This window comes from Pelophylax lessonae, assembly GCF_965119305.1.
Source record: "Pelophylax lessonae genome assembly, chromosome: 4".
Taxonomy (NCBI): Eukaryota; Metazoa; Chordata; class Amphibia; order Anura; family Ranidae; genus Pelophylax; species Pelophylax lessonae.
In genome coordinates this window covers 569,861,916-569,886,856 of record NC_138771.1, presented here as the reverse complement: position 1 = coordinate 569,886,856, position 24,941 = coordinate 569,861,916, and the positions used below count along the sequence as shown (strand labels likewise).

General features: G+C 42.3%; 1 protein-coding gene across 5 annotated transcripts in view; it reads left to right on the top strand.

Moving 5' to 3' along the window:
• Positions 1–24,941, top strand: part of ANK1 (ankyrin 1) — a 409,057-nt gene that overhangs the window by 298,967 nt on the left and 85,149 nt on the right. For 4 of the 5 annotated variants that reach the window (XM_082256779.1, XM_082256777.1, XM_082256781.1 and 1 more), the window contains 8 exons: positions 437–535; positions 2,756–2,953; positions 6,793–6,891; positions 8,951–9,049; positions 11,941–12,039; positions 12,315–12,407; positions 19,004–19,076; positions 19,490–19,513. In XM_082256779.1, the coding sequence (XP_082112905.1) occupies positions 437–535; positions 2,756–2,953; positions 6,793–6,891; positions 8,951–9,049; positions 11,941–12,039; positions 12,315–12,407; positions 19,004–19,076; positions 19,490–19,513 (784 nt within the window). The remainder of the gene's footprint in view (positions 1–436; positions 536–2,755; positions 2,954–6,792; positions 6,892–8,950; positions 9,050–11,940; positions 12,040–12,314; positions 12,408–19,003; positions 19,077–19,489; positions 19,514–24,941) is intronic. The other variant, XM_082256778.1, reaches the window with a different exon arrangement.

Genomic DNA, 24,941 nt, shown 5'->3' with positions numbered 1-24,941 from the left:
CAGCATAATACTAGTGTGAACCCACCTGAGCAATCCCACCAGGTAGCTGTCACTGTACTAGATCAGTAATAAGCTGCTAAAGGCATTCCCCATCCCACAGCCTCATGTATACACACCCCTTGTATACATGTGGCTGTGGAACGGGGGGGGGGGGATGCCTTGACTACTGAATATTGGCCCAATACAGTGACAGCTTCCTGGCGAGATTGCTCAGGTGGGTTCGGGCTTGGGTGTGAATATGCCTGAGCTTATCCCTATCCACTAGCATTTATACTTAACTGAAATATACATTCTGGGTATTTCAATTTGTTAATAAAGGTGCCTTTGTATTATCCTATTTGAAAACTTACGTGAAATGAAAGCAACCTTGAAGATGACTTTTTAGTTGTGAAATAATTTCTATCTGAATAATTTTTCCTCTCTCTTTTTGACAAAGACTGGTCTAACTCCTCTTCATGTAGCTGTTTATCACAATCACCTTAACATAGTGCGTCTTCTACTGAATAAAGGTGCATCTCCACATTGTACAGCACGGGTAAGTGCACATACATGCAATACATATACAGCATGGTGTATATATACCAGTAGTTTTTGGGTCAAAGAGTTTTGAAATTCCAAGGGTTTTAGCTAGGGAAAGCAGCATCAGAAACAAGAAAGAATACCCAGTAGCAGTGTAAGGCAGTGTAAAGGCAGAGGGGTTATGAGCCAAAATAGGCAGTCAGAGAAGCCTAAAGTCATAGCCAGCTAATCCTACAGGTAAAGGACACGGGGCTCAGACTGAACAAGCATCAATTTTTTATAGTTTCGAATTTACAGCATGAAGTTTGATGCAACATTGACCTAAAGTCTGGGTCACTTTAAGTCACCCGTGTTAATCTTCAAATTATTTACTGTGACTGTGTGGATGCTAGACAAAGAGTGGCACACAGGCCCTCAGCTTTCCTCCAATATTAGTGCCTGCCTTTCCCAGCAGTAAATCGAACATTATTCAGCATTGTTATCACCTTAGGTACTTTTAAATTTAGGTCAGGTTCACTTAACCACTTTAACCCCCGGAGGATTTGGCTGCGCAATGACCAGGCCCTATTTTGCGATTCGGCTCTGCGTGATTTTAATGGACAATTGCGCGGTCATACGAAGCTGTACCCAAATTAAATTGATGTCCTTTTTTCCCACAACCAGAGCTTTCTTTGGTGGTATTTGATCAGCTGTGCGATTTTTATTTTTTTGCGCTATAAACAAAAAAAGAGCGACAATTTTGAAAAACTAACAATATTTTTCACATTTTTTTATATGAAATTCTCAAAAAATAAAGTAAAAATAATTTTTTTTTCACAGTTTAGGCCAATTTGTTTTCTGCTACACATTTTTGGTAAAAAAAATCGCAATAAGCGTATTTTAATTGGTTTGCGCAAAAGTTATTGCGTTTACTAACTAAGGGAAAGATTTCTGTCATTTTTATTGTTTTTTTTTTTTTACTAGTAATGGCGGCGATCTGCGTTTTTTTTTTTTGCGGGACTGCGACATTGTGGCGGACAGATCGGACCCCTAACTGACATTTTTTACACTTTTGGGGGTACCAGTGACATTACTACAGTAATCAGGGCTGTAAATATGCACTGTTACTGTAAAAATGACACTGGCAGGGAAGGGGTTAACTTTACTGGTGATCAAGGGGTTAAGTGTGTCCCTAGGGGCGTGATTCTAACTGTTAGGGGGCATGGCTAGTGAAGTAACCACAGAGACATGTGATCCTATATAGCAGTATCACATAGCCTCTGTGATCACTTCAGGGAGAATGACAGACGGCTGTGTTTACATCAGCCGTCTGTCTTTCTCCCTCTGCTGCAGGAGATCGCGAGTGGCCACGGGCATGCGCTGGTTCCCCACCAGCGTGTGCTCGCCCCCTACAGTCTCCTGAGCAAGCGACGTAGCCCTACGTCACTTTGCCCAGCAGCGGCTGAGTGCCGCAGTAAATGTACGGTGGGCGGCGTTAAAGTGGTTAAAGCAGACAATGAATCAATCCCTTTATTACAGTTTATGAGAACTCCACAATTGGAAGGCGGACAAGTGCATATACTTCCACCCACCATGGGTGTCTGCAGTCTACAAGTCATGTTATTTTTCACACATTCATAGACATAACCAGTTTATTTTATTGGTCAGTGGTCAGACTTAGAAAAAAAAAAAATTAAGCTCAATAAAGGGGCAAAAATTTTTTTTTGTTCCAAGTTGACACAATCCATATTCCTATTGTACACATTCCTGGAATGAGCTCTTAAGGTACTGGGTGCTGTAGCTACCGCCAACTGGATAGTGGAACATACATGATAATGTAGATATTCGCCAGCACACCGAGGATCTTTAATTGAGTCCAAATGTTTTTTTATTGAAGAAAGATCACATCACAAAAGAGTGTAGTGCAACGTTTCGGAGCCACGCAGGACTCCTTTGTCAGGAATGATTAAATGTGTGGACGTAATTGAAGATCCTTTGTGTGCTGGCGAATATCTACATTATTTGTTCCAAGTTAAACCAACTGGAATCCTAACCCATTTTGCCAAGTTTTGGGCAAACCACATCCTTTTCCCTAGCCTGGTATTTCCTGGGTTTCCAAGAAATATGCAGGTCCTGACAAAGTAGGGCCTGTTGGGAAGCATGTATTAGGTAACACTAATAAATGGTCTTTATGTTGCTAGTGTTGAACAGTTATTGTCAGGCTAACAAAAAAAACTATTTTATGTCTTTTTGGCAGAATGGATACACACCCTTGCATATGGCAGTAAAGCAGCGGTCAGTTGACATGGCGCGGGCCCTGCTGCAGTTTGGGGCAACGTGTAATGCCCAATCCCTACAAGGTGTCACCCCTCTCCATCTTGCTTCTCAGGAGGGTCATGTGGACATGGTGACGTTACTGCTCAGCAAGCAAGGAAATGTGCATCTAGGTAACAAGGTAATGAATTGTGTGTTACGGTATAGATTGAATTCCGGGTTCTGCCCTGCAAGTTCATTTTCTATCATGTCTAGCAATGTTACTGACCTCTAGGTAATTCCTAACTCATAACCTAATCCTAGATTTTAAATGGAACCTAACTGTATCTGAGCACCACAAACACTATATTATTCACACGGGTGTATGAAAATATGCTGCATTTTTCTACCAGAATTTGGCAGACATAATGGCACTGTGTTGCTTTATGCTCTTTTACGAGCGCACGTATGTGCGTTTATGCTTGTTTACTGTGTTTAGATGGGTATGAGTGTAAACTTATTCTACTAGCTAGGATATTAATTTAATATTAATTTGTTGATGGTGGGGGGGATTAGTGACAGATGGATAGTGGTGAAGGGATGGGATCGGTAGCAGAGGGATGGTGATGGAGGGTTGGGTTAAGTGACAGAGGGATAGTGGTGAAAGGATGGGATCAGTGCCAGAGGGATAGTAGGGGGGGGATGGGATTGGTGGCAGGGTTTAGTGGTGGAGGGATGGGATTAGTTACAGAGGAATGGTGGTGGGGGGGGGGGGTCAGTGACAGAGGGATGTTGGTAGAGGGATGGGATCAGTGGCAAAGGAATGGTGAGTGAGAGATCAGTGGCAGAGGGATAAAGGTGGAGGGATGAGATCAGTGGCAGAGGAATGGGGGTGGAGGGATTGGATCAGTGGCAGAGGGATGGTGGGGCAAGGATGGGATCAGTGGCAGAGGGATGGTGGTGGAGAGATGGGATCAGTGGCAGAGGGATAGTGGTGGATGGATTCAATCAGTGGCAGAGGGATGGCGGTGAAGGGATGGTATCAGTGACAGAGGGATGGTGGTGAAGGGATGGGATAACTGGCAGAGGGATGGTGGTGGAGGAATGGGATCAGTTGCAGTGGGATGGTGGTGGAGGGATAGGATCAGTGGCAGAGGGATGGTGGTGGAGGGATGGGATCAGTGACAGAGGGATGGTGGTGGATAGATGGGATAAGTAATAGAGAGATGGCGTGGGGGTATGAGATCAGTGACAGAGGGATGGTGGTGGAGGGATGGATTGGATCAGTGGCAAAGGGATGGTGGTGAAGGGATGACATCAGTGGCAGAGGGATGGTGGTGGAGGGATGATATAAGTGGCAGAGAGATGGTGGTGGATGGATAAGATAAGTGGTAGAGAGATGGTGGTGGGGGGATGGGATCAGTAGCAGAGGGATGGTGATGGAGGGATGGGTTCAGAGGCAGAGGGATGGTGGTGGATGGATGGGATAAGTGGTAGAGGGATGGCGGTGGGGGGGATGGGATCAGTGGTGGTGGAGGGATGGATTGGATCAGTGGCAAAGGGATGGTGGTGACGGGATGACATCAGTGGCAGAGGGATGGTGGTGGAGAGAAGGGATAAGTGGCAGAGGGATGGTGGTGGAGAGATGGGATCAGTGGCTGAAGGATGGTGGTGGATGGGTGGATAGATGGGATAAGTGGTAGAGAGATGGTGGTGGGGGGATGGGATCAGTGGCAGAGGGATGGTGGTTGAGGGATAGGATCATTGTCAGAGGGATGGTGGTAAAGGGATGGGATATGTGTGGCAGGATGGGATTAGTGACAGAGGGATGTTGGTGGGGAGATGGGATCAGTGGCAGAGGGATGGTGGTGGAGGGATGGGATCAGTAGCAGAGGGATGGTGGTGGATGGGTGGGATCTTTGGCAGAGGGATGGTGGTGCAAGGATGGGATCAGTAGCAGAGCAATGGTGGTGGGGGGATGGGATCAGTGGCAGAGGGATGGTGGTGAAGGGATGGGTCAGTGGCAGAGTAATAGTGGTGGATGGGATCAGTGACAAAGGGGTGGTGGTGGGGGGGATGGGATCAGTGACAAAGGAATGGTGGTGAAGAGATGGAATCAGTGGCAGAGTAATGGTGGTGGATGGATAGGATCAGTGACAGAGGGATGGTGTTGGGGGGATGGGATCAGTGGCAAAGGGATGGTGGTGGAAGGATGGGATCAGTGGAAGAGGAAAGGGGCGAATGGATGGGGTCAGTGACAGAGGGATAGTGGTGGAAGGATGGGATCAGTAGCAGAGGGATGGTGTTGGGGGGGGGGGTTGTTATCAGTGGCAAAGGGATGGTGGTGGAAGGGTGGGATCAGTGGCAGAGGAATGGTGGTGGATGGATGGAATCAATGACAGAGGGATGGTAGTAGGGGGGATGGGATCAGTGGCAGGGGAATGGTGGTAAAGGAATAGGATCAGTGGCAGAGTAATAGTGGTGGATGGATAGGATCAGTGACAGAGGGATGGTGGTGGAGGGATATGATCAGTGGTAGAGGAAAAGTGGTGAAGGGATGGGATCATTGGCAGAGGTATGGTGGTGGAAGGATGGGGTCAATGGCAGAGGGATGATGGTGGATGGATGAGATCAATTGCAGAGGGTTGCTGGTAGGGGGTATGGGATCAGTGGCAGAGGGATGGTGGTGAAGGGATGGGATCAGTGGCAGAGTAATAGTGGTGGAAGGATAGTATCACTGACAGAGGGAGGGATGGTGGTGGAGGGATGGGATCAGTGGCAGAGGAAAGGTGGCGAAGGGATGGGATCAGTGATAGAGGTATGGTGGTGGAAGGATGGGATCAGTGGCAGAGGGATGATGATGGGGGGGGGGGTGGCTTCAGTGGCAGAGGAAAGGGTGCTAAGGGACAGGATCAGTGGCAGAGGGATGTTGGTGGAAGATTGGGATCAGTGACAGAGGGATGGTGGTGGGGGAGATAGGATCAGTGGCAGAGTTTAGTGGTGGGGGATGGGATCAGTGACAGAGGAATGGTGGTGGGGCAATGGGATCAGTTACAGAGGGATGGTGGTGAAGGAATGGGATCAGTGGCAGAGGTGGGGTGATGGGATCAGTGGCAGAGGGATAGTGGTGGGGGGGGGATGGGATCAGTGACAGGCGAATGGTGGTGGGGGGATGGGATAATTGGCAGAGGGATAGTGGTGGAGGGATTTAATCAATAGTAAGGGATGGTGGTGGGGGATCAGTGACAGAGGGGTGGTGGTGGGGGGTGGGATAAGTGCCAGAGGGATGGTGGTGGGGGGATGGGATCAGTGGCAGAGGGATAGTGGTGGAGGGGTGGGATCAATGGTAGAGGTATGGTGGTGGGGGTTATAGAACCCTAACCCTCTCTAATCCCAATAGTAAACCTAACCCTTGGCAAATGATATTTAAATTAACCCTTAAAGCGGTATAAAATTGGGCTATGGAACTTTGAAATTAGACAGCTTGTAAAGTGCATGACTTGTAAATACCTTTTAGACATTTGAATTTGGCGCCATTTTAGAAATATTCATGTTGACTTCAGCTGATGCCATCACTCACACACAAGCAGTACACTCTGCGTTGACGGCACACTGCTTATGCCATGATTGCAGAGTGCACTGTGCGGCAATAGTGACTCACATGTGCATGCATGGGAGTGACGTCATTGTTGCCTTGCCATTCAAGTGGCTGGAGAGCGCAAACCAGGAAGGTAAACTGGGCAAAGATGTAGGCACTGGGAACGGTGACAGCTCTGCACTAGAAGGCTTCATTTCATTGGTAGGTCTTTCTTAATGAGCTAATATGCAGTGCATCAGCCATCTGGGACTGTTAAACAAAAAGCCAAGTTTAATATCACCTTAACCTGAACTTTAACCCTTTACCCTAAAACCTAATCCTTAAAGCCCACATATGATCTAACAGGGGGCAAATCTTGGCACAGAAAGTGATATTGTATGCTGACAGCTGTTTAAATTTACATTTGATCGCAATTCATTAACATGCCTCCTTACCATTCACAGAGTTGCCTCACTCCTCTCCACTTGGCATGTCAAGAGGGTCACCTGAACATAGCAGAGCTCTTGGTGTCCCATGATGCCTCAGTGGGTGCTGAAACACGGGTAAGTACATTATGTATAGAAATTTTAGCTAATGGGTTGGGTGGCTTGGTTGGGTGGTTGTATTATAAAATCTAGCCCCTCAGAAGTTTCCTTACATTTGTAATACAGATTACTATATGTTGCTTCTGCCTAAATCTTCAAATCATATTTATCTTGTGCCAGTACAGAGAGGATGAATGAAAATACCAGATCTTGTCTAGTGAATTGGTTTTAGGGTTGTCAGATCACAATAAAATAGCCCTTAAATTGGTTCACCTGACAGGACCATTGAGGGCCTCATCACACTCCCTCTATTGGAAAAGACTGGTCGCCAACTTGGCTATGCTAACTTTCAGAGCTGTGTAACTGTCGGGCCAAAAAAATGAATCCTTTGGCACGTAAAGCAGTTTTCACATATGTGTTTAAACTGTGTATTTAGTTGTGTGCCTGCAGTTTAGCTTTAGTATGTCCATATCATACGAGTGATTCTGCTGATGGTGATGCATCACTAGCTGCAAAGTCACCAAGGACAGGCTTCTGTTTACCTTAAAATCATTTTCCCACATTGCCAAATCTTACCTCCTAGCAAGGAAGTGACATTCCATTGGTTTAGCTGGCTAGGGAATTACTCCATAGCAAAAGGTAGGGGTTCTCTTAGCATTGCTGTAACTGGCAACAGGATCACTGGTGTGGCATAGGACTTAGGACAGCAGCATTTGATGGTAGCACTGATTATTATAGCATATCCAGTGTCTAGTAATCTATATTCAATATATAACGGTGTAACCTCGCGCTTATGGTAAGTCTTGTGCGTATATTAATTAAATAATTTAAATAATTTAAAGTGTAGCGTAATCAATGGCTGCTTGCTGCAAGTTAAAGTGCTAGTGCCTTTAAAGTGATAGAAACCTAATATTGCAGAGCTGCTCTTACTAATAAAACTAATACCTCTGTGCAATCTGGTACATAAATTGTGCAAAATAAGCCAAAATTTGTGTAAATAAATATCAATGTGCAAATAATGCAATACAAAACAGCAATGTGTTCAGTGAATTCATAAGTTATAACAAATAGTCCATATAATAAAAGTGTCCATCAGGTGCAGAAAAAGTGCTTCTGTGCTTCACTTATACACACAAATTGAGGTGCTCCCCCTGTGGTTATCTACTTACCACAACTCGTAGGTACATGTGCATTCAGTATGAATCCTATGTTGTAGTCACAGCCTCTTTCTGTTAGCCTGAGATCCATAATCAAATGGGAGAGATCCTATGTGATGGTTCTTCTTAGATTCCGAGTCCCCTCATAAGGAATAAAAGGCCATCCATGGTGAAGTACGTTCATTTAAAAAAGTTTTTATTGATAAAGATGCTTACTTACAAGTATAGCTATTATTAAGGCAAATAAACCACGGCTCGGTGGTTCGCTGCTCCCGAAGCGCACGCTGCGGGAGCAGCGAACCACCGAGCCGTGGTTTATTTGCCTTAATACTAGCTATACTTGTAAGTAAGTTTCTTTATCAATAAAAACTTTTTTAAATGAACGTACTTCACCATGGATGGCCTTTTATTCCTTATGAGGGGACTCGGAATCTAAGAAGAACCATCACATAGGATCTCTCCCATTTGATTATGGATCTCAGGCTAACAGAAAGAGGCTGTGACTACAACATAGGATTCATACTGAATGCACATGTACCTACGAGTTGTGGTAAGTAGATAACCACAGGGGGAGCACCTCAATTTGTGTGTATAAGTGAAGCACAGAAGCACTTTTTCTGCACCTGATGGACACTTTTATTATATGGACTATTTGTTATAACTTATGAATTCACTGAACACATTGCTGTTTTGTGTTGCATTATTTGCACATTGATATTTATTTGCACAAATTTTGGCTTATTTTGCACAATTTATGCACTAGATTGCACAGAGATATTAGTTTGATTAGTAAGAGCAGCGCTGCAATATTAGGTTTCAATCTATATTATATGTAAAGTAATCTAATATAATTTTCAGTGTCCAGTAATCTTAACCTGTCATTTGTGTTTTGATGCCCTATGACTATTCTTTTCCTATAGATGGGGTTTACTCCACTTCACGTTGCCTGTCATTTTGGTAACATCAAGCTGGTGAAGTTCCTTCTGCAACATCAAGCCAATGTAAACGCCACCACCAAGGTGAGCACTCTATGCTTGACCTGAATGCATTCAGGGTTTTTTTGTGGCACTTTAATAATGTATGCTGTAACATCATAAGACCAAGAAAAGTTGTAACTTCTCTCTTACTGATTAAATGAAATGCTTCATTTTGCCAGAATTATTGTAACCTTGATTATTGAACCTTATGTTATGCATTGTTTATACAGTATCTCACAAAAGTGTGTACACCCCTCACATTTTTGTAAATATTTTATTATATCTTTTCATGTGACAACACTAAAGAAATTAGACTTTTCTACAATGTAAAGTAGTGAGTGTACAGCTTGTATAACAGTGTCAATTTGCTGTCCAAAATAACTCAACACACAGCCAATAATGTCTAAACTGCTGGCAACAAAGGTGAGTACACCCCTAAGTGAAATGTCCAAATTGGGCCCAAAGAGTCAATATTTTGTGTGGCCACCATTATTTTCCAGCATTGCCTTAACCCTCTTGGGCATGGAGTTCACCAGAGCTTCACGGGTTGCCACTGGAGTCCTCTTCCACTCCTCCATGACGACATCACGGAGCTGGTGAATGAGACCTTGCGCTCCTTCACTTTCCATTTGAAGATGCCCCACAGATGCTCAATAGGGTTTAGGTGTGGAGACATGCTTGGCCAGTCCATCATCTTTACCCTCTGCTTCTGTAGCAAAGCAGTTGTCGTCTTGGAGGTGTTTTGGGGGTGGTTATCACGTTAGAATACTGCCCTGCTGCAAAGTCTCTGAAGGGAGGGGATCATGCTCTGCTTCAGTATGTCACAGTACATGTTGGCAATCATGGTTCCCTCAATGAACTGTAGCTCCCCAGGGCCGACAGCACTCATGCAGCCCAAAACCATAACACTCCCACCACCATGGTTGACTGTAGGCAAGACACACTTGTCTTTGTATTCCTCACCTGGTTGCCGCCACACACGCTTGACACATCTGAACCAAATAAGTTTATCTTAGTCTCATCAGACCATAGGACATGGTTCCAGTAATCCATGTCCTTAGTCTGCTTGTCTTCAGCAAACTGTTTGTGGGCTTTCCTGTGCATCATCTTTAGAAGAGGCTTCCTTCTGGGACGACAGCCATGCAGACCAATTTGATGCAGTGTGCGGTGTATGGTCTAAGCACTGGTGAGCACTGACCCGCACCCCTTCAACCTGTGTGGCAATGCCAGCAACACTCATACGTCTGTTTCCCAAAGACAACCTCTGGATATGACGCTAAGCACATGCACTCAACTTCGTTGGTCAACCATTGCGAGGCCTGTTCTAAATGGCACCTGTTCTGTTAAACCGCTGTATGGTCTTAGACACCCTGCTGCAGCTCAGTTTCAGGGTCTTGGCAATCTTCCTAAAGCCTAGGCCATCTTTATGAAGAGCAACAATTCTTTTTTCAGATCCTCAGAGAGTTCTTTGCCATGAGGTGCCATGTTGAACTTCCAATGATCAGTATGAGAGAGTGAGAATGATAACATCAAATTTAACACACCTGCTCCCCATTCACACCTGAGACCTTGTAACACTAACGAGTCACATGACACTAGGGAGGGAAAATGGCTAATGGCTAATTGGGTCCAATTGGGACATTTTCACTTAGGGGTGTACTCACTTTTGTTGCCAGCGGTTTATATATTATTGGCTTGAGTTATTTTGAGGGGACAGCACATTTACACTGTTATACAAGCTGTACACTCACTACTTTACATTGTAGCAAAGTGTCATTTCATCAGTGTTGTCACATGAAAAGATAGAATAAAATATTTACAAAAATGTGAGGGGTGTACTCACTTTTGTGAGATACTATATATACTGGATATTGATCTTCAATGGTTACTTGTTCATTATACCAATATTGCATTGTTGTGACACCGCAAAATTCTTTTGCTCTTTTTTATTTTATTTTCCTGTATATTTGTAAAAACATAAAAAACAAATATAATGTATGCTTCCTAGAATAAAGAATTTGAATGTACTTTTATTTTAACATATGATAAACATGGTTGACAGGTAGTAATATTGTGGACCATGGTCAATTAGCAATTTTTTGGTGAGTGTTAGTTTTTTTACAGCATCTTATTTTTTTTCACTCAAAGTACTGTACATTTTTTTCTAAAAAAATAACACTCTTTCAAAATGTTATTGTTGGTTCAAAATGTTATTGTGGTTCAGCTTTTGTACATATGGGCTGCCAAACGTGGTAAATGAAGAAATTGTCTATACATTTCAGTACCTAACTTCTTTTTAAATTGGCCACCCAAAAATGAGTGGGTGAATGAATGAGTACATAGGCAATATAATCGCATCAGAACCACTTTTCTACATATAAAAATGAATGGGATTACAAAAGTATCTCAGAAAAGTTTGAAGTAGTTTAAAAGGAGGTCAAAGGTAGCTGTGAAGGAATGATCTCAAAATGCTAGCTCAGTGTACCTGAAAACTTGCTGCATTGGCTCATCTAGACAACTACTAATCCATATTACCTTAAAGTGATTGTAAAGTTAAAAAAGGAATTAAAAAAAAAAAAAACAGGATTTTATACTTACCTGCTCTGTGTAATGGTTTTTGCGCAGAGCAGCCCTGATCCTCTGGGGTCCTCCGCTGGTGCACTGGACTTCGCCTCCTTTCCCTGTGCCACCATCCTGAGCCACGTTGTGTGTGTCTATTGATACACGCAGTGCGGCTTAGCCCCCATCCCCCACTCCCTCGTCACTTGATTTGATTGACAGTAGCAGGAGTCAATGTGAGGAGGGAGAGCAGCAGGCTCAGTGCTGGATGGAGAAGGTTTTTTACAGAGCCAGAGAATGCATTAAGGTAAAAAACATTTGGCCTTTACAACCACTTCAAGGTCAGTTGCTAATCCATTGTCATTTTTCTGCAGTTGGGTTTCACTCCTCTCCATCAAGCAGCTCAGCAAGGACACACAGACATTGTCACACTTCTGTTGAAGAATGGAGCTTGCCCCAACCAGGCTAGCATGGTGAGAGCTGCCAGTCATGTCATGTTCTGTCAATATGTCCTGTCTGATGTCTGTCTCACAAGCTGTCTTCTAGCTCTGTTGTTGTGGCCTCTTGTGGTCTGTCACTTATTTTGACTGTCACTGTATTTTATCACTCTGTCCTGTTTTTTCCTTGTTGCCCGTCTTGCCTTCTGTCACTCTGCTTCATCACCCATCAACTGCTTCTTTTTGGCCTCTCATACCCCATTCTTCTCCCCATTGCCCCGTTGCACCTTCCTGTGCCCTCGCCTCTGCAGAATGGAATCACCCCGTTGGCAATTGCAAAGCGACTAGGATACATCTCAGTGACAGATGTTCTGAGTCTAGTGACAGACGGACCCCAGATACAGGTGAGTCACAAGTGGGGAGCCAATTAACATTAGCTGGACACAGGGGAAAAACTATGGGGTCAGGTGAGTGACATGTGGATGTGGTTGGAGACTTGTGGGAATTTTGCAGCTGGTTGGTGAAGTTTAATGGGACAGATGACATTGGGGGTACCCAGTACAAACAATCCAAGAGGGGTGAAGCTGTTTGTTGTAATTGTTTTGCATTAGTATTCACTAAAGAGACTTAATAGCAGCACCTCAACCTCTGCCTGCCTGCCAGGGTGTTAACATTATCACACAGCCAGGAGCTGAAAAACTCTACGTTACCCAAATATTTACAGCCTGCATGTGAGAAGAGAGCTGCACAACCAACTAATTGACATCTGCACTCACATGCATGTTCTTCTGCATGAGCAACTATCAGGTTAAAGCCCAGTTAAGGCAATTTTTTTTTTGTTTTGAACACAGTAGAGAAAGTTTAGAACTTCTGTAACCTTTTTATTTTTGGTACAGTAGGTGTAGGAAAAGCAAGAGCACCATAAAAAAGGTTAAGGAGTATTTATTTAATCTGAGAAGTCCAAAAAATAGGAAACCTATGTGTTTCGGGGTCCAAACATCCCCACCTTATCAGAGCTGTGCCGCCTCAAAATAGTGTGATAGATTCATAAGGGTTAATTCAGCTTAAACTGGTTGCTATGCTCTTCTTGTTCAAAGCGTGCTATTCAAACCAACAAGTAAGGCCTTGATGAAGGCAAAACTACATTGTACCTGAAACACATTTCCTGGTATATCTGGACTTTGATGTTTAAATACAGTAAATAGTCTTGACCTCCTAAACCAGCCATTCACAACCAGGGTAAACCCTAGGGTTCCTACAAAGATTGCTAGGGCTTAATTGAGCAGTGGTTGATTGTCCTGCCATTTGATAGAATTGACATAGTTCCTGGGCCAAAACCACTTGGCAAAGCAAGCAGCATGACACCACTGTGAGGTTGCATACTTTTTACTAACCACCAATGTGGTGCCAGTTTACGCAGTATTAACCCCTAGTATTGGTGCCAGTTTACCCAGTAATAGCCCCAAGTATTGGTGCCAGTTTACGCAGTAATAACCCCTAGTATTGATGCCAGTTTACACAGTAATAACCTCTAGTTTTGGTGCCAGTTTAGGCAGTAATAACCCCTAATATTTGTGCCAGTTTACGCTAAAATAACCCATCCAAAACTGGGGACAACATAGTGACTGGCCATTAATGAGGCTTTGTACAAATTGTTAACCCCTTGGGAGTAATCACTGACAATTGCCACTATTGCAGCTTTGTACATATATGTGATTAAAGCCTAGTATTGATGACAGTTTATGCAGTAATAAAGCCTAGTATTGGTGCCAGTTTACACAGTAATAACCCCTAGTATTGGTGCCAGTTTAAGCAGTAATAACCCCTAGTAATGGTGCCAGTCTACTAATGGAATAACCCCTAGTATTGTTGCCAGTTTACACTAAAATAACCTGCCCAAAACTGGGGATAACATAGTGACTGGCCACTAATGTGACTTTGCACAAGTTGTTAACCCCTTGGGAGTAATACAAGGGGTTAATTACTGACAGTTGCCACTATTGCAGCTTTGTACATACTGTATATGTGATTAACCTCTTGGGGGAGTGAGGAGGTTAATCAAAATTTCCACTACCTAGTAATGCAAGAGGTTAAAAAAAACTGCCACTGGCCACTAATACAGCAATGACCAGTGGCTGTGTTAATTAACCCCCTGCATTACTGGCAATGTTAATAAATCCCATCACCATCCTCAAGGGGTCAATCATTTCTTTCTCTTAGGCTAGGATAAACCAAATGTACAACTTTATAACTTTCAAACAAATAAAAATTTCATGAAAAACATGAAATTGTAGTATATTAGCGATGATGACACCCCCTATTGTAAGTGAAGTTGTTTTATTTCTTGAGGGGGTGTCACCATCACTAATATACTGCAATTTTATATTTTTAAATTGTTATTTGTTTGAAAGATATAAAGTTGTAAATTTGGTTTGCTGGACACCACATATACTGTGTATGGTATTCAGAGGGAAGGTTCCACCATCACTTAAAAGATGCAAATACATTTAAATTGAGCTATTGAGGTGCTATATTACGTTTAACAAACAACAATTACGCACAGCAGTGGAACAGTATCTTCAAGCTGAAAAGTAGGTACAATAAAGCAATCTCACAAATCACAACCTGGGTGTTACATAAAGCATACATAAAGAACTTCAAGTGAGTAAGATTTGCACAAGCACAGTCACATATCAAATAGAGTCTAACAACTCACTATCAATCTACAATACACTACACCAGGTTAGAGACCCAAGTATTATCATTAGCAGAACCGGGACCAAAGCAGAAGAAGGGAAAAAAGGGGATGGGGGAATATATATATACAAATTATTATTATTATTATTATTATTATTATTATATAGGATTTATATACTGCCGACAGTTTACGCAGCGCTTTACAACTTGAGGGTAGACAGTACAAATACAATACACTTTAATACCATAGGAGTAAGAGGGCCCTGCTCGTTAGAGCTTACAATCTCAGAGGGAGGGTCAAGAGATACAAGAGGTAATAACTGTGGGGGATGGGCTGATGGAGAAAATAAAAGTACAGTTGTTAGGTGGATGCCAGATAGGTTTCTCTGAAGAAATGTGTTTTCATGGATCGTCTGAATGTAGACAAAGTAGGAGATAGTCAGACAGATGGGGGTAGAGCATTCCAGAGAATGGGAGAAGCTCGGGAGAAGTTCTGGAGGTGAGCATGGGAAGTGGTTACAAGGGAGCTAGAGAGCAGGAGGTCCTGGGAGGAATGAAGAAAACAAGTTGGTCGGCATTTTGAGACCATATTAGTGATGTAGCTGGGCACCAACTTATGCATGGCTTTGTAAGTTAAGGTTAGTAACTTGAATTTAATTAGTTGGTTGAGTGGCAGCCAATGGAGGGATTGGCAAAGAGGGGTAGCAGACACAGAGCGGTTTGCAAGGTGGATGAGCCTGGCAGCAGCGTTCATGATGAACTGAAGGGGGGATAGTCTTTTTAAAGGTAAGCCAATGAGAAGGGAGTTGCAGTAATCGAGACGAGAGATGACCAGGGAGTGGATTAGAAGCTTTTTGGTATCATTAGTTAGGAAGGGACATATCTTGGAGATGTTGCGGAGGTTGAGGCGGCAAGCTTTGGACAGTGACTGGATGTGTGGCCGAAAGGATAGTTCAGAGTACAGGATTATACCCAGGACCTTGGCATGGGTGGATGGGTTGATAATTGTGCCATTGATGTTGACAGAGAAATCAAGGGAGGAGGACCGTGGGGGAGGAAATATCATGAGCTTGGTTTTTTATAGGTTGAGTTTGAGGAAGTGATGTGACATCCAGACTGATATGTCTGTTAGTAAGCTGGTGATACGTGAGGAGAATGATGGAGTGAGCTGAGAGGTGGAGAGATAGATTTGGGTGTCATCAGCATAGAGATGATATTGAAAGCCATGGGAGGTAATCAGCTGACCCAGGGAGGAGGTGTAGATTAAGAAAAGGAGTGGTCCAAGGACAGAACATTGGGGGACTCGGACAGAGAAAGGAAGAGGAGAGGAGGTAGTAGAGTTGTAAGTAGCACTGAAGGTGCGTTGCAATAGGTAGGATGAGAACCAGTGAAGAGCACAGTCATGTAGGCCAAAGGAGTGGAGTTTTTTTGAGGAGGAGGGGGTGGTCTACTGTGCCAAAGGCAGCGGAGACAAATAAATACCTAATGGGGGGTTCACAGAGCAGGGCATTCACAGGGTCAGGTCTCTCGCCTCAACCCATTCCACCCAAGTTTTTGTGAACTTTTGCGGACAGTTGCGCCCCATATACATACATTTTTAAGTGGGAGCTCAGTATCAACCAAAGTCCTCCACATCTTTAAATTTGGAGGACAACTTTTTCTATTGGACCAAGATAATTTTCCTGGCATATATAGTACAAAACATTTTTTATGATGGGTTGCATCTATGGTGTCACAGATCCCTATTACCAGAAGGTAAGATCTGCTACCACCCCACCCCAGACTTCCTGTGCGTGAGGGCAGGACCAGACTATATATAAAGGTGGTTGATTGGAGTTGTAGGATGAGATCTATGAACCTACCCCTGTGTGTATGTGCGGGTTGCTGACTAAACCAGGACTAGCATATAAGAAGGTATTCTGCATAGGCTACAGAATAGCAGTAGGTTATTTTGTCAGCTATGAATGAAACGGGGCACATATAATAATGTGATCATAGATGTTTATTATAGAAATTTGAGTGTATCGATATACAACCGTGCAAGTAACAAATTGTTTCAACCAGTGGAGACGACATGAAACAAGACAAACATGATATGTAGACAAATGATAACAAAAACCAGCCGGTACACGATAATGATGGTATCAAGAATGCATTTACATATATATCTGTATATAACATACCACTTTATTACTATTGATGAGATATATATGTAAATGCATTCTTGAAACCACCATTATCGTGTACCGGCCGGTTTTTGTTATCATTTGTCTACATATCATGTTTGTCTTGTTTCATGTCGTCTCCACTGGTTGAAACAATTTGTTACTTGCACGGTTGTATATCGATACACTCAAATTTTTATAATAAACATTTATGATCACATTGTTATATGTACCCCGTTTCATTCATAGCTGACAAAATAACCTACTACTATTCTGTAGCCTATGCAGAATACCTTCTTATACAGGACCAGACTATAACCTAGTTTAATTAAGTGGGCAGCAGTATAACCTAGGTTACTTACTACCAAGCAGTGTACCCCAATGGACTCTAGAAAAATTATATTATGGTGAGTACAAAAATTGCATTTTCTCTATCATCGATTAAAGGACACAGCATTGTAGTAAGCAACCTAGGTATACTGCTACCTATAGTAGAAATGGACCCTAATCAAAACTCTGTTTGCTTACTACCAAGCTGTGTCCCTCAATGAGAAAAGGATTTTACAGTGAGTACAAAAAACTATTTTTCTTATCTGCCGGGTGTCACACAGAACAGAAAGTGAGGTGACAGGCTTCAATAAATTTCTAGCACCATTTCTAGTACAGTAAGAAAATGTGAGTAATCTCTGCTGGGATTTTATTGCTGTCTCTTTATTGCCAATGTCCCTAGGATGGAGATTTTCCCTTACTTCTGGGTAATGAGTGTCAGACAGAACAGGACGTGAAGAGAAAGCTCTTCTATGAGAACATTATTCTAATCTATGAGAACAACTATTTATATTTGACAGACAATCCCATCAACAGCGACAGAAACATCTAAAACCTAAAAGAGGTTTCAGCTCTTTTTTACCTTCTTTAAACTAAAAACAAATGTTTTGGCTGGAGTTGGGCTTCAGAAAAATGTCTTCTCTGATTTTATAGCTGGGCTAATTTGTGAAAAGTGAGAGGTGCTTGCAGTAACTTCTTTTACATTAAATGGTGACCTGGGAGTCCCTAAACCCATAATACAAAAGATAAACACTGTCACCTTGCCCATTCTGGGCAGAGTCACAGAGTCTTCTAGTAACCCCCTACCTCAACATGTTTTACTCACCTGTCTATGCTCTTTTGCTGGATTCGTGCTTACCCAAGATAATGGCGTCTACTTGAGCATTTTCAGCCTGTCCCACAGGGAGGTCACATGCTCTACCTTACACAGATGCCCTGTTAGAGCAATGGAGCAAGGCCTCTGATAGAGCAGGGTGACGGTGAGTGTGTATACCTTGCTGAGAGAGGGGTTTATCAGGAGGAGACACTGTCACTTTCCACAATATTGCATGGATCTATTTGGTGGGGACATGGATAACAATTAAAAAACAGACAGAAGTTTTAACCCTTTCTCACTATTAGCAAAATGGACACATTTTTTTTTCCATTAGATATACTTTAAAAGCCCCTTTATAGTGAAGCAAATACATAGACAACTATTTATGCACAGTGGGGACATTGATTTAAATAGAGGCAGAAAAAAACATTTAATCCAGTTATGAATGAATTAGAAAATAAAGAAATGTTGCAAAACATAAGTACATGATTCTTTTCTGACATTAGCTTCCTGTAATTCCTTGCACAGCAGCAATCCGACTAGGAGAGCAAGGATCAGCACCATGAGGGCTGTATTGCTTTGCACACCACTGTTTGTGAACATGGTTACTGGAAGGGAGAGCAGAGAGGTGACTTTATCAATGTGCTGCTGCAAATTTTTCAAGTAACGGGATGAGCCAGGCCCTGCACCAGATTGTATTTCTTAACTTCAGTGTAGTTTGCACGGAAATCTAGAACCTGGATATGCTATTTGTGAGGGGAATGCCTGGATGGCAAAACTGGGCTGAACATAATTACTTATGCTTAGACAGTCAAAGCTGTTTGCTTATGTATTTAGTAGTTTGTCTGGAGCTTAGTTTTAAAATGCAGGCAGGGATAACAGAAGTTACTATAGTTTGGTAAAATAGGAGCAGTGGGGTGCCTGAGGTATCAGCAGTTATTGGGCAGAAGGGCTAGTTGGGAGAGATTGGTGTGTGACTTTGTCTCTCTCACAGCTAGCCAACGAAAGGCACAGGATGAGCTTTCCTGAAACAGTGGACGAGATGCTGGATGTGTCGGAGGATGAAGGTGAGAGATACCTTTCTGTCTCCTGCATAACATGTGTTTGCCCCGAACTTGTCCTTTATTCCAATGTTGGACAGCCTGTGGCCTCCCTGCTATTGAAGGGCTACAAATTCTAACATGATTCGCTAGCCCGTGGCTGACACTAAATCCTTGGATATTTAGGTTCTGCGAGGCAAATATGCCACATTCCCATCTAAGGTGCTTCTTGACAAAGATCCACCAAAGTATTTTTTGACAGCTGTTCCCAGCTTGAGGTCCACAGGCTGCCCTATCCCTTCCCTGTCTTTCTGTGTCACTATGTATTTTTCTGGTTCTGGATCCCCTTCCTATTAGTTTCTGATCTCAGAGTCTGCTCCCCCTTACTTTACCACATGGACTGGGCCTTGGATAAAACTGTGGCTCTTCTTACTTTCTAGGAACCCCACACCTGCCTCTACATGGTAGGAACTGCAGCAATTTTGACCCCCCGAACCTCATAACAATCAAGCCATTCAGCTTCTTCATCTCATTAGTCTCGTCTCAGCTGCCCCAAACCAAAGCATGTTATTGGCATCTAATATATACCCGCTTAACTACTCTATTAACTTCTCATCACACAGAGTAGCTTGTCTTAACCCTAATTATCCATTATTATTGGATTGAGAGGGTATAAAGCATCTAAAAGATATGAATTGCATTAATTTTTTTTTTAACATAACTCCATTGCGGCTATTTTTATTCCTAAGTTCTCAAATCAAATCGCCACTTCATTAATAGGTAATTCAGACATCAGTGATTCCATTGTATTTTAATACAATATTATTACAGATAAAGGTACTTGTAGGTTTTCTGTTTTTATGCCATTAATTCTTTGAATCATTATATAAATTCTTTTTAGAGTTAGTAAGACTTTTCATACCAGGGCTGCCACATCATGTATCTAAGTATGGCCAATTTGGTTGCTTCAGATGTTCAGCCCATTTACAGGCTGTATCCAAAGACCAGACAATATCTACTTGGATACTGCTGCAAGATGAATATACATTGCATCTGGAAAGTATTCATAGCGCTTCACTTTTTCAACATTTTGTTATGATACAGCCTTATTCCAAAATTGATTAAATTCATTATTTTCCTCAAAATTCTCCAAACAATATCCCATAATGACAATGTGAAAGAAGTTTGTTTGAAATCTTTGCAAATTTATTAAAAATAAGAAATGAAAAAAATTACATGTGCATAAGTATTAACAGCCTTTGCTCAATACTTTGTTGAAGCACCTTTGGCACCAATTACAGCCTCAAGTCATTTTGAGTATGATGCTAGCTTGGCACACCTATTTTTGGGCAGTTTCTCCCATTCTTCTTTGCAGGACCTTTTTAAGCTCCATCAGGGTGGATGGGGAGCGTCAGTGCATAGCCATTTTCAGATCTCCCCAAAGATGTTCAATCGGGTTCAAGTCTAGGCTATTCAAGGACATTTACAGAGTTGTCCCATAGCCACTCCTTTGTTACCATGGCTCTGTGCTTTGGGATGTTGTCCTGTTGGAAGATGAACCTTCCAAAGCGCTCTGGAGCAGGTTTTCATCAAGGATGTCTCTGTACATTGCTGCATTTATTTTTCCTTCGATCTTGACTAGTCTCCAAGTTCCTGCTGCTGAAAAACATCCCCACAGCATGATGCTGCCACCACCATGCTTCACTGTAGGGATGATATTGGCCAGGTAATAAGCAGTACCTGGTTTCCACCAGACATGATGCTTGCCATTCAGGCCAAAGAGTTCAATCTTTGTTTTATCAGACAGAGAATTTTGTTTCTCATGGTCTGAGAGTCCTTTAGGTGCCTTTTGGCAAGCTCCAGGTGGGCTGTCATGTGCCTTTTACTGAGGAGTGGCTTCCATCTGGTCACTCTACCATACAGGCCTGATTGGTGGAGTGCTGCAGAGATGGTTGTTTTTCTGGAAGGTTCTCCACAGAGAAACGCTGGAGCCCTTTTAGAGTGACCATCAGGTTCTTGGTCTCCTCCCTGATTAAGGCCATTCTCCCCCGATCGCTCAGTAAGGCTGTAACATTTCAAAATGTGGAAAAAGTGAAGCGCAGTGAATACTTTCCGGAAGCACTGTATGGTTCCCATTTCCCCACTATAGTTTTAACTTACATGCTTCCCTGAAGCTAAGGATGGTAAATCTCTGGCAGTCTTATCTGCCTCTATACGATCATTAAAGTGTATCTGAATCCAAAAATGTTTTTGTAATTTTGGATTGAATGGGGAATGGTTAGAAGCCCTGTCAGTATTTATAAGTTGTCTGTACCTTAGAAGGGGAGATTCACCTTCTTCATTTCTCCTGGTGGCCGTTGTCATCATAACTGAAAGGGAAAGAATAGCTAGAAATTGTGAATTGTCACCAGGACAGAAAGTGAGAAGAAATCTTCCAATAAGGATACCTGTTCTAGTGATGTCCTCTCACTTCCTGTTGTTTCTACAAGACAGGAAGTGGGAGGAGATCTCATAATAAAATGAAGGGTTAAGAAAGAAGGAGTTTTAACCATCTCCGACTCCTAAAGTTTGGCTTTAGATACACTTTAAATTGTACAAATTAGGCTTTACGCTCTAAAGCCTATGCTAAAATCAAAGCCAAAAATGGTGTTCATGGCAAAAAAGTTTTTTCCAAGCTGGTAAATAGATAAAATGAAAAGGGTGCTGCCTATAAGAGCCATTAGAAAACTCTATAGCCTTTCACATATAGAGTGGGCACCAGGAACGCACACTGAAAGTCGTATTTTTTAAAATTTTTACAGGTGTTTTAGAAAAGCTACACTGATAACGTTTTTCCTTTTGAAACTAAATGGGGCACAACTTTTCCAGTATATCAGAATTTTGACTTTTTTTATATCATTTTTGCCCAAAAAATAATTGTTTGATGAACAGTTTTTATTGTACCTAAATACATAATCACCTGGTTATTATACTCGGGGTTTAGAAACCTTTCCTCAGCTCTATAAACTGCTAATGAGATGTTGATTATTTACAGCATTGTATAAACACAAGTAATTAAAGTTTCAACGAAAGATAATTAGCATTAATTTACATTTCAAGTACTTACACTAGTGAATTTGTTATATCATTACCAGCTATTAGGCCACTTATTTAAACAGTAAGAACAGGCTTACTACAAACCCAATTACAAAAAAGTTGGGACACTGTACAAATTGTGACTAAAAAAGGAATGGACTAATTTACAAATCTCATAAACTTATGTTTCATTCACAATATAATATAGATAACACATCAAATGTTGAAAGTGAGACATTTTGAAATGTCATGCCAAATATTGGCTCATTTTGGATTTCATGAGAGCTACACATTCCAAAAAAGTTGGGACAGGTAGCAATAAGAGGCCGGAAAAGTTAAATGTACATAGAAGGAACAGCTGGAGGACCAATTACAATTGCAACTTATTAGGTCAATTGGCAACATGATTGGGTATAAAAACAGACTCTCAAGAGTGGCAATGTCTCTCAGAAGTCAAGATGGGCAGAGGATCACCAATTCCCCCAATACTGCGGCGAAAAATAGTGGCGCAATATCAGAAAGGAGTTTCTCAGAGAAAAATTGCAAAGAGTTTGAAGTTATCATCATCCACCGTGCATAATATCATCCAAAGATTCAGAGAATCTGGAATAATCTCTGTGTGTAAGAAACAAGGCCGGAAAACCATACTGGATGCCCATGATCTTCGGGCCCTTAGACGGCACTGCATCACATACAGGAATGCTACTGTAATGGAAATCACAACATGGGCTCAGGAATACTTCCAGAAAACATTGTCGGTGAACACAATCCACCGCGCCATTCGCCGTTGCCCGCTAAAACTCTATAGGCCAAAAAAGAAGCCATATCTAAACATGATCCAGAAGCACAGGCATTTTCTCTGGGCCAAGGCTCATTTAAACTGGACTGTGGCAAAGTGGAAAACTGTTCTGTGGTCAGACGAATCAAAATTTGAAGTTCTTTTTGGAAAACTGGGACGCCATGTCATTCGGACTAAAGAGGACAAGGACAACCCAAGTTGTTATCAGAGCTCAGTTTAGAAGCCTGCATCTCTGATGGTATGGGGTTGCATGAGTGCGTGTGGCATGGGCAGCTTACACATCTGGAATTGCACCATCAATGCTGAAAGGTATATCCAAGTTCTAGAACAACATATGCTCCCATTCAGACGTTGTCTCTTTCAGGGAAGACCTTGCATTTTCCAACATGACAATGCCAGACCACATACTGCATCAATTACAACACCATGGCTGCGTAGAAGAAGGATCCGGGTACTGAAATGGCCAGCCTGCCGTCCAGATCTTTCACCTATAGAAAACATAGCATCATAAAGAGGAAGAGGCGACAAAGAAGACCTAAGACAATTGAGCAACTAGAAGCCTGTATTAGACAAGAATGGGACAACATTCCTATTCCTAAACTTGAGCAACTTGTCTCCTCAGTCCCCAGACGTTTGCAGACTGTTATAAAAAGAAGAGGGGATGCCACACAATGGTAAACATGGCCTTGTCCCAACCTTTTTGAGATGTGTTGATGTCATGAAATTTAAAATCAACTTATTTTTCCCTTAAAATTATACATTTTCTCAGTTTAAACATTTGATATGTTATCTATGTTGTATTCTGAATAAGATATTGAAATTTGAAACTTCCACATCATTGCATTCTGTTTTCATTCCCAATTTGTACAGTGTCCCAACTTTTTTGGAATCGGGTTTGTACTTAAGTATGCAAAGATAATATTGGACACTAATAATAACAAAGCCTGGCTGTTACAAGGGTTAGCAAAACCTTTTAAACCCAGTGCACTGTCTTTTCAAATCCATGTTAAACTTTACATTTACAGTATATCTGACTAAGGCCATGCAGAATAGTGATTGTGGCTTCTTGGTACACTCTTCTAGGTAAAAGGTAGGTAGGCCATTTACTGGTTGGTAGATTGTTGCATTAAGACAGTGATTCCTCACTTGAGTCACTTGTTGATTTAGATATTTCATCCTCTATCATAAATTGGGCCTATACTGGACCTCCCTCTATTCTGAACCTCCTGCTACACTGGACATTTGGATGATAACAGTGCTGGCCACGTGACCAGATGCAAAAGCATTTGTCATATAATCTCATCTGACGAGCAGGATCAGGGTTTAGTACCCCAAGCTCTCCTGCTCTCTGTTGCCCTAAAACACTTACCAGCCCTCAGCAGCGACCAAATGATGGACATCCACTCTGTCAGTCTTTTTTGAATGCTTTATTAGCTCAGAGTCTGAGGATGAGCGTTAGGGATTACTTCACACACAAAATAGTGTCAAAGAGTTCCTTCCACTCAAAAATCAATTACTTTAGCCTTTCTCATAACCTAGTGGTGTGCTTTTAATGTGGAACTAAAGTTATTAATACTTACCTGTCCAATGGTCCCTTGCCAGCGCTGACATTATCTTTTGAATGCCCGTCTTCGGGCCTCTTCATTAGCTAATATCAAAGAAGACAGCAAGCAGGCAGGTAGTGGCATTTTATTGCAGAAGAGACATTGCATGTCTCTTCTGCAATAAAAGCCTGCCTGCCCACTGTTTTTTTTTTTGCAGTGGAATTCTGGTTCTGCTTTAAGCTGAAACTGGCAGTCTTCATTTGTGTGCCTTTAGGCCAAAACAGCAAAGGACTGAACAAAGTTTGTCTGAAGTCGCTACCTTTTTGTCTTCCAGGCCCTAGCATAGGCCCATTACCAACCCTTGTGAAGTGCCTATGGAACCATTCCCTCCCCAGGCCACAAGCCTGGGAGTCAAGGGCCTCTTCTTCAGCTACCTCCCCACCTAACAAGGCCTGGGAGACCAAGGACTCCCTC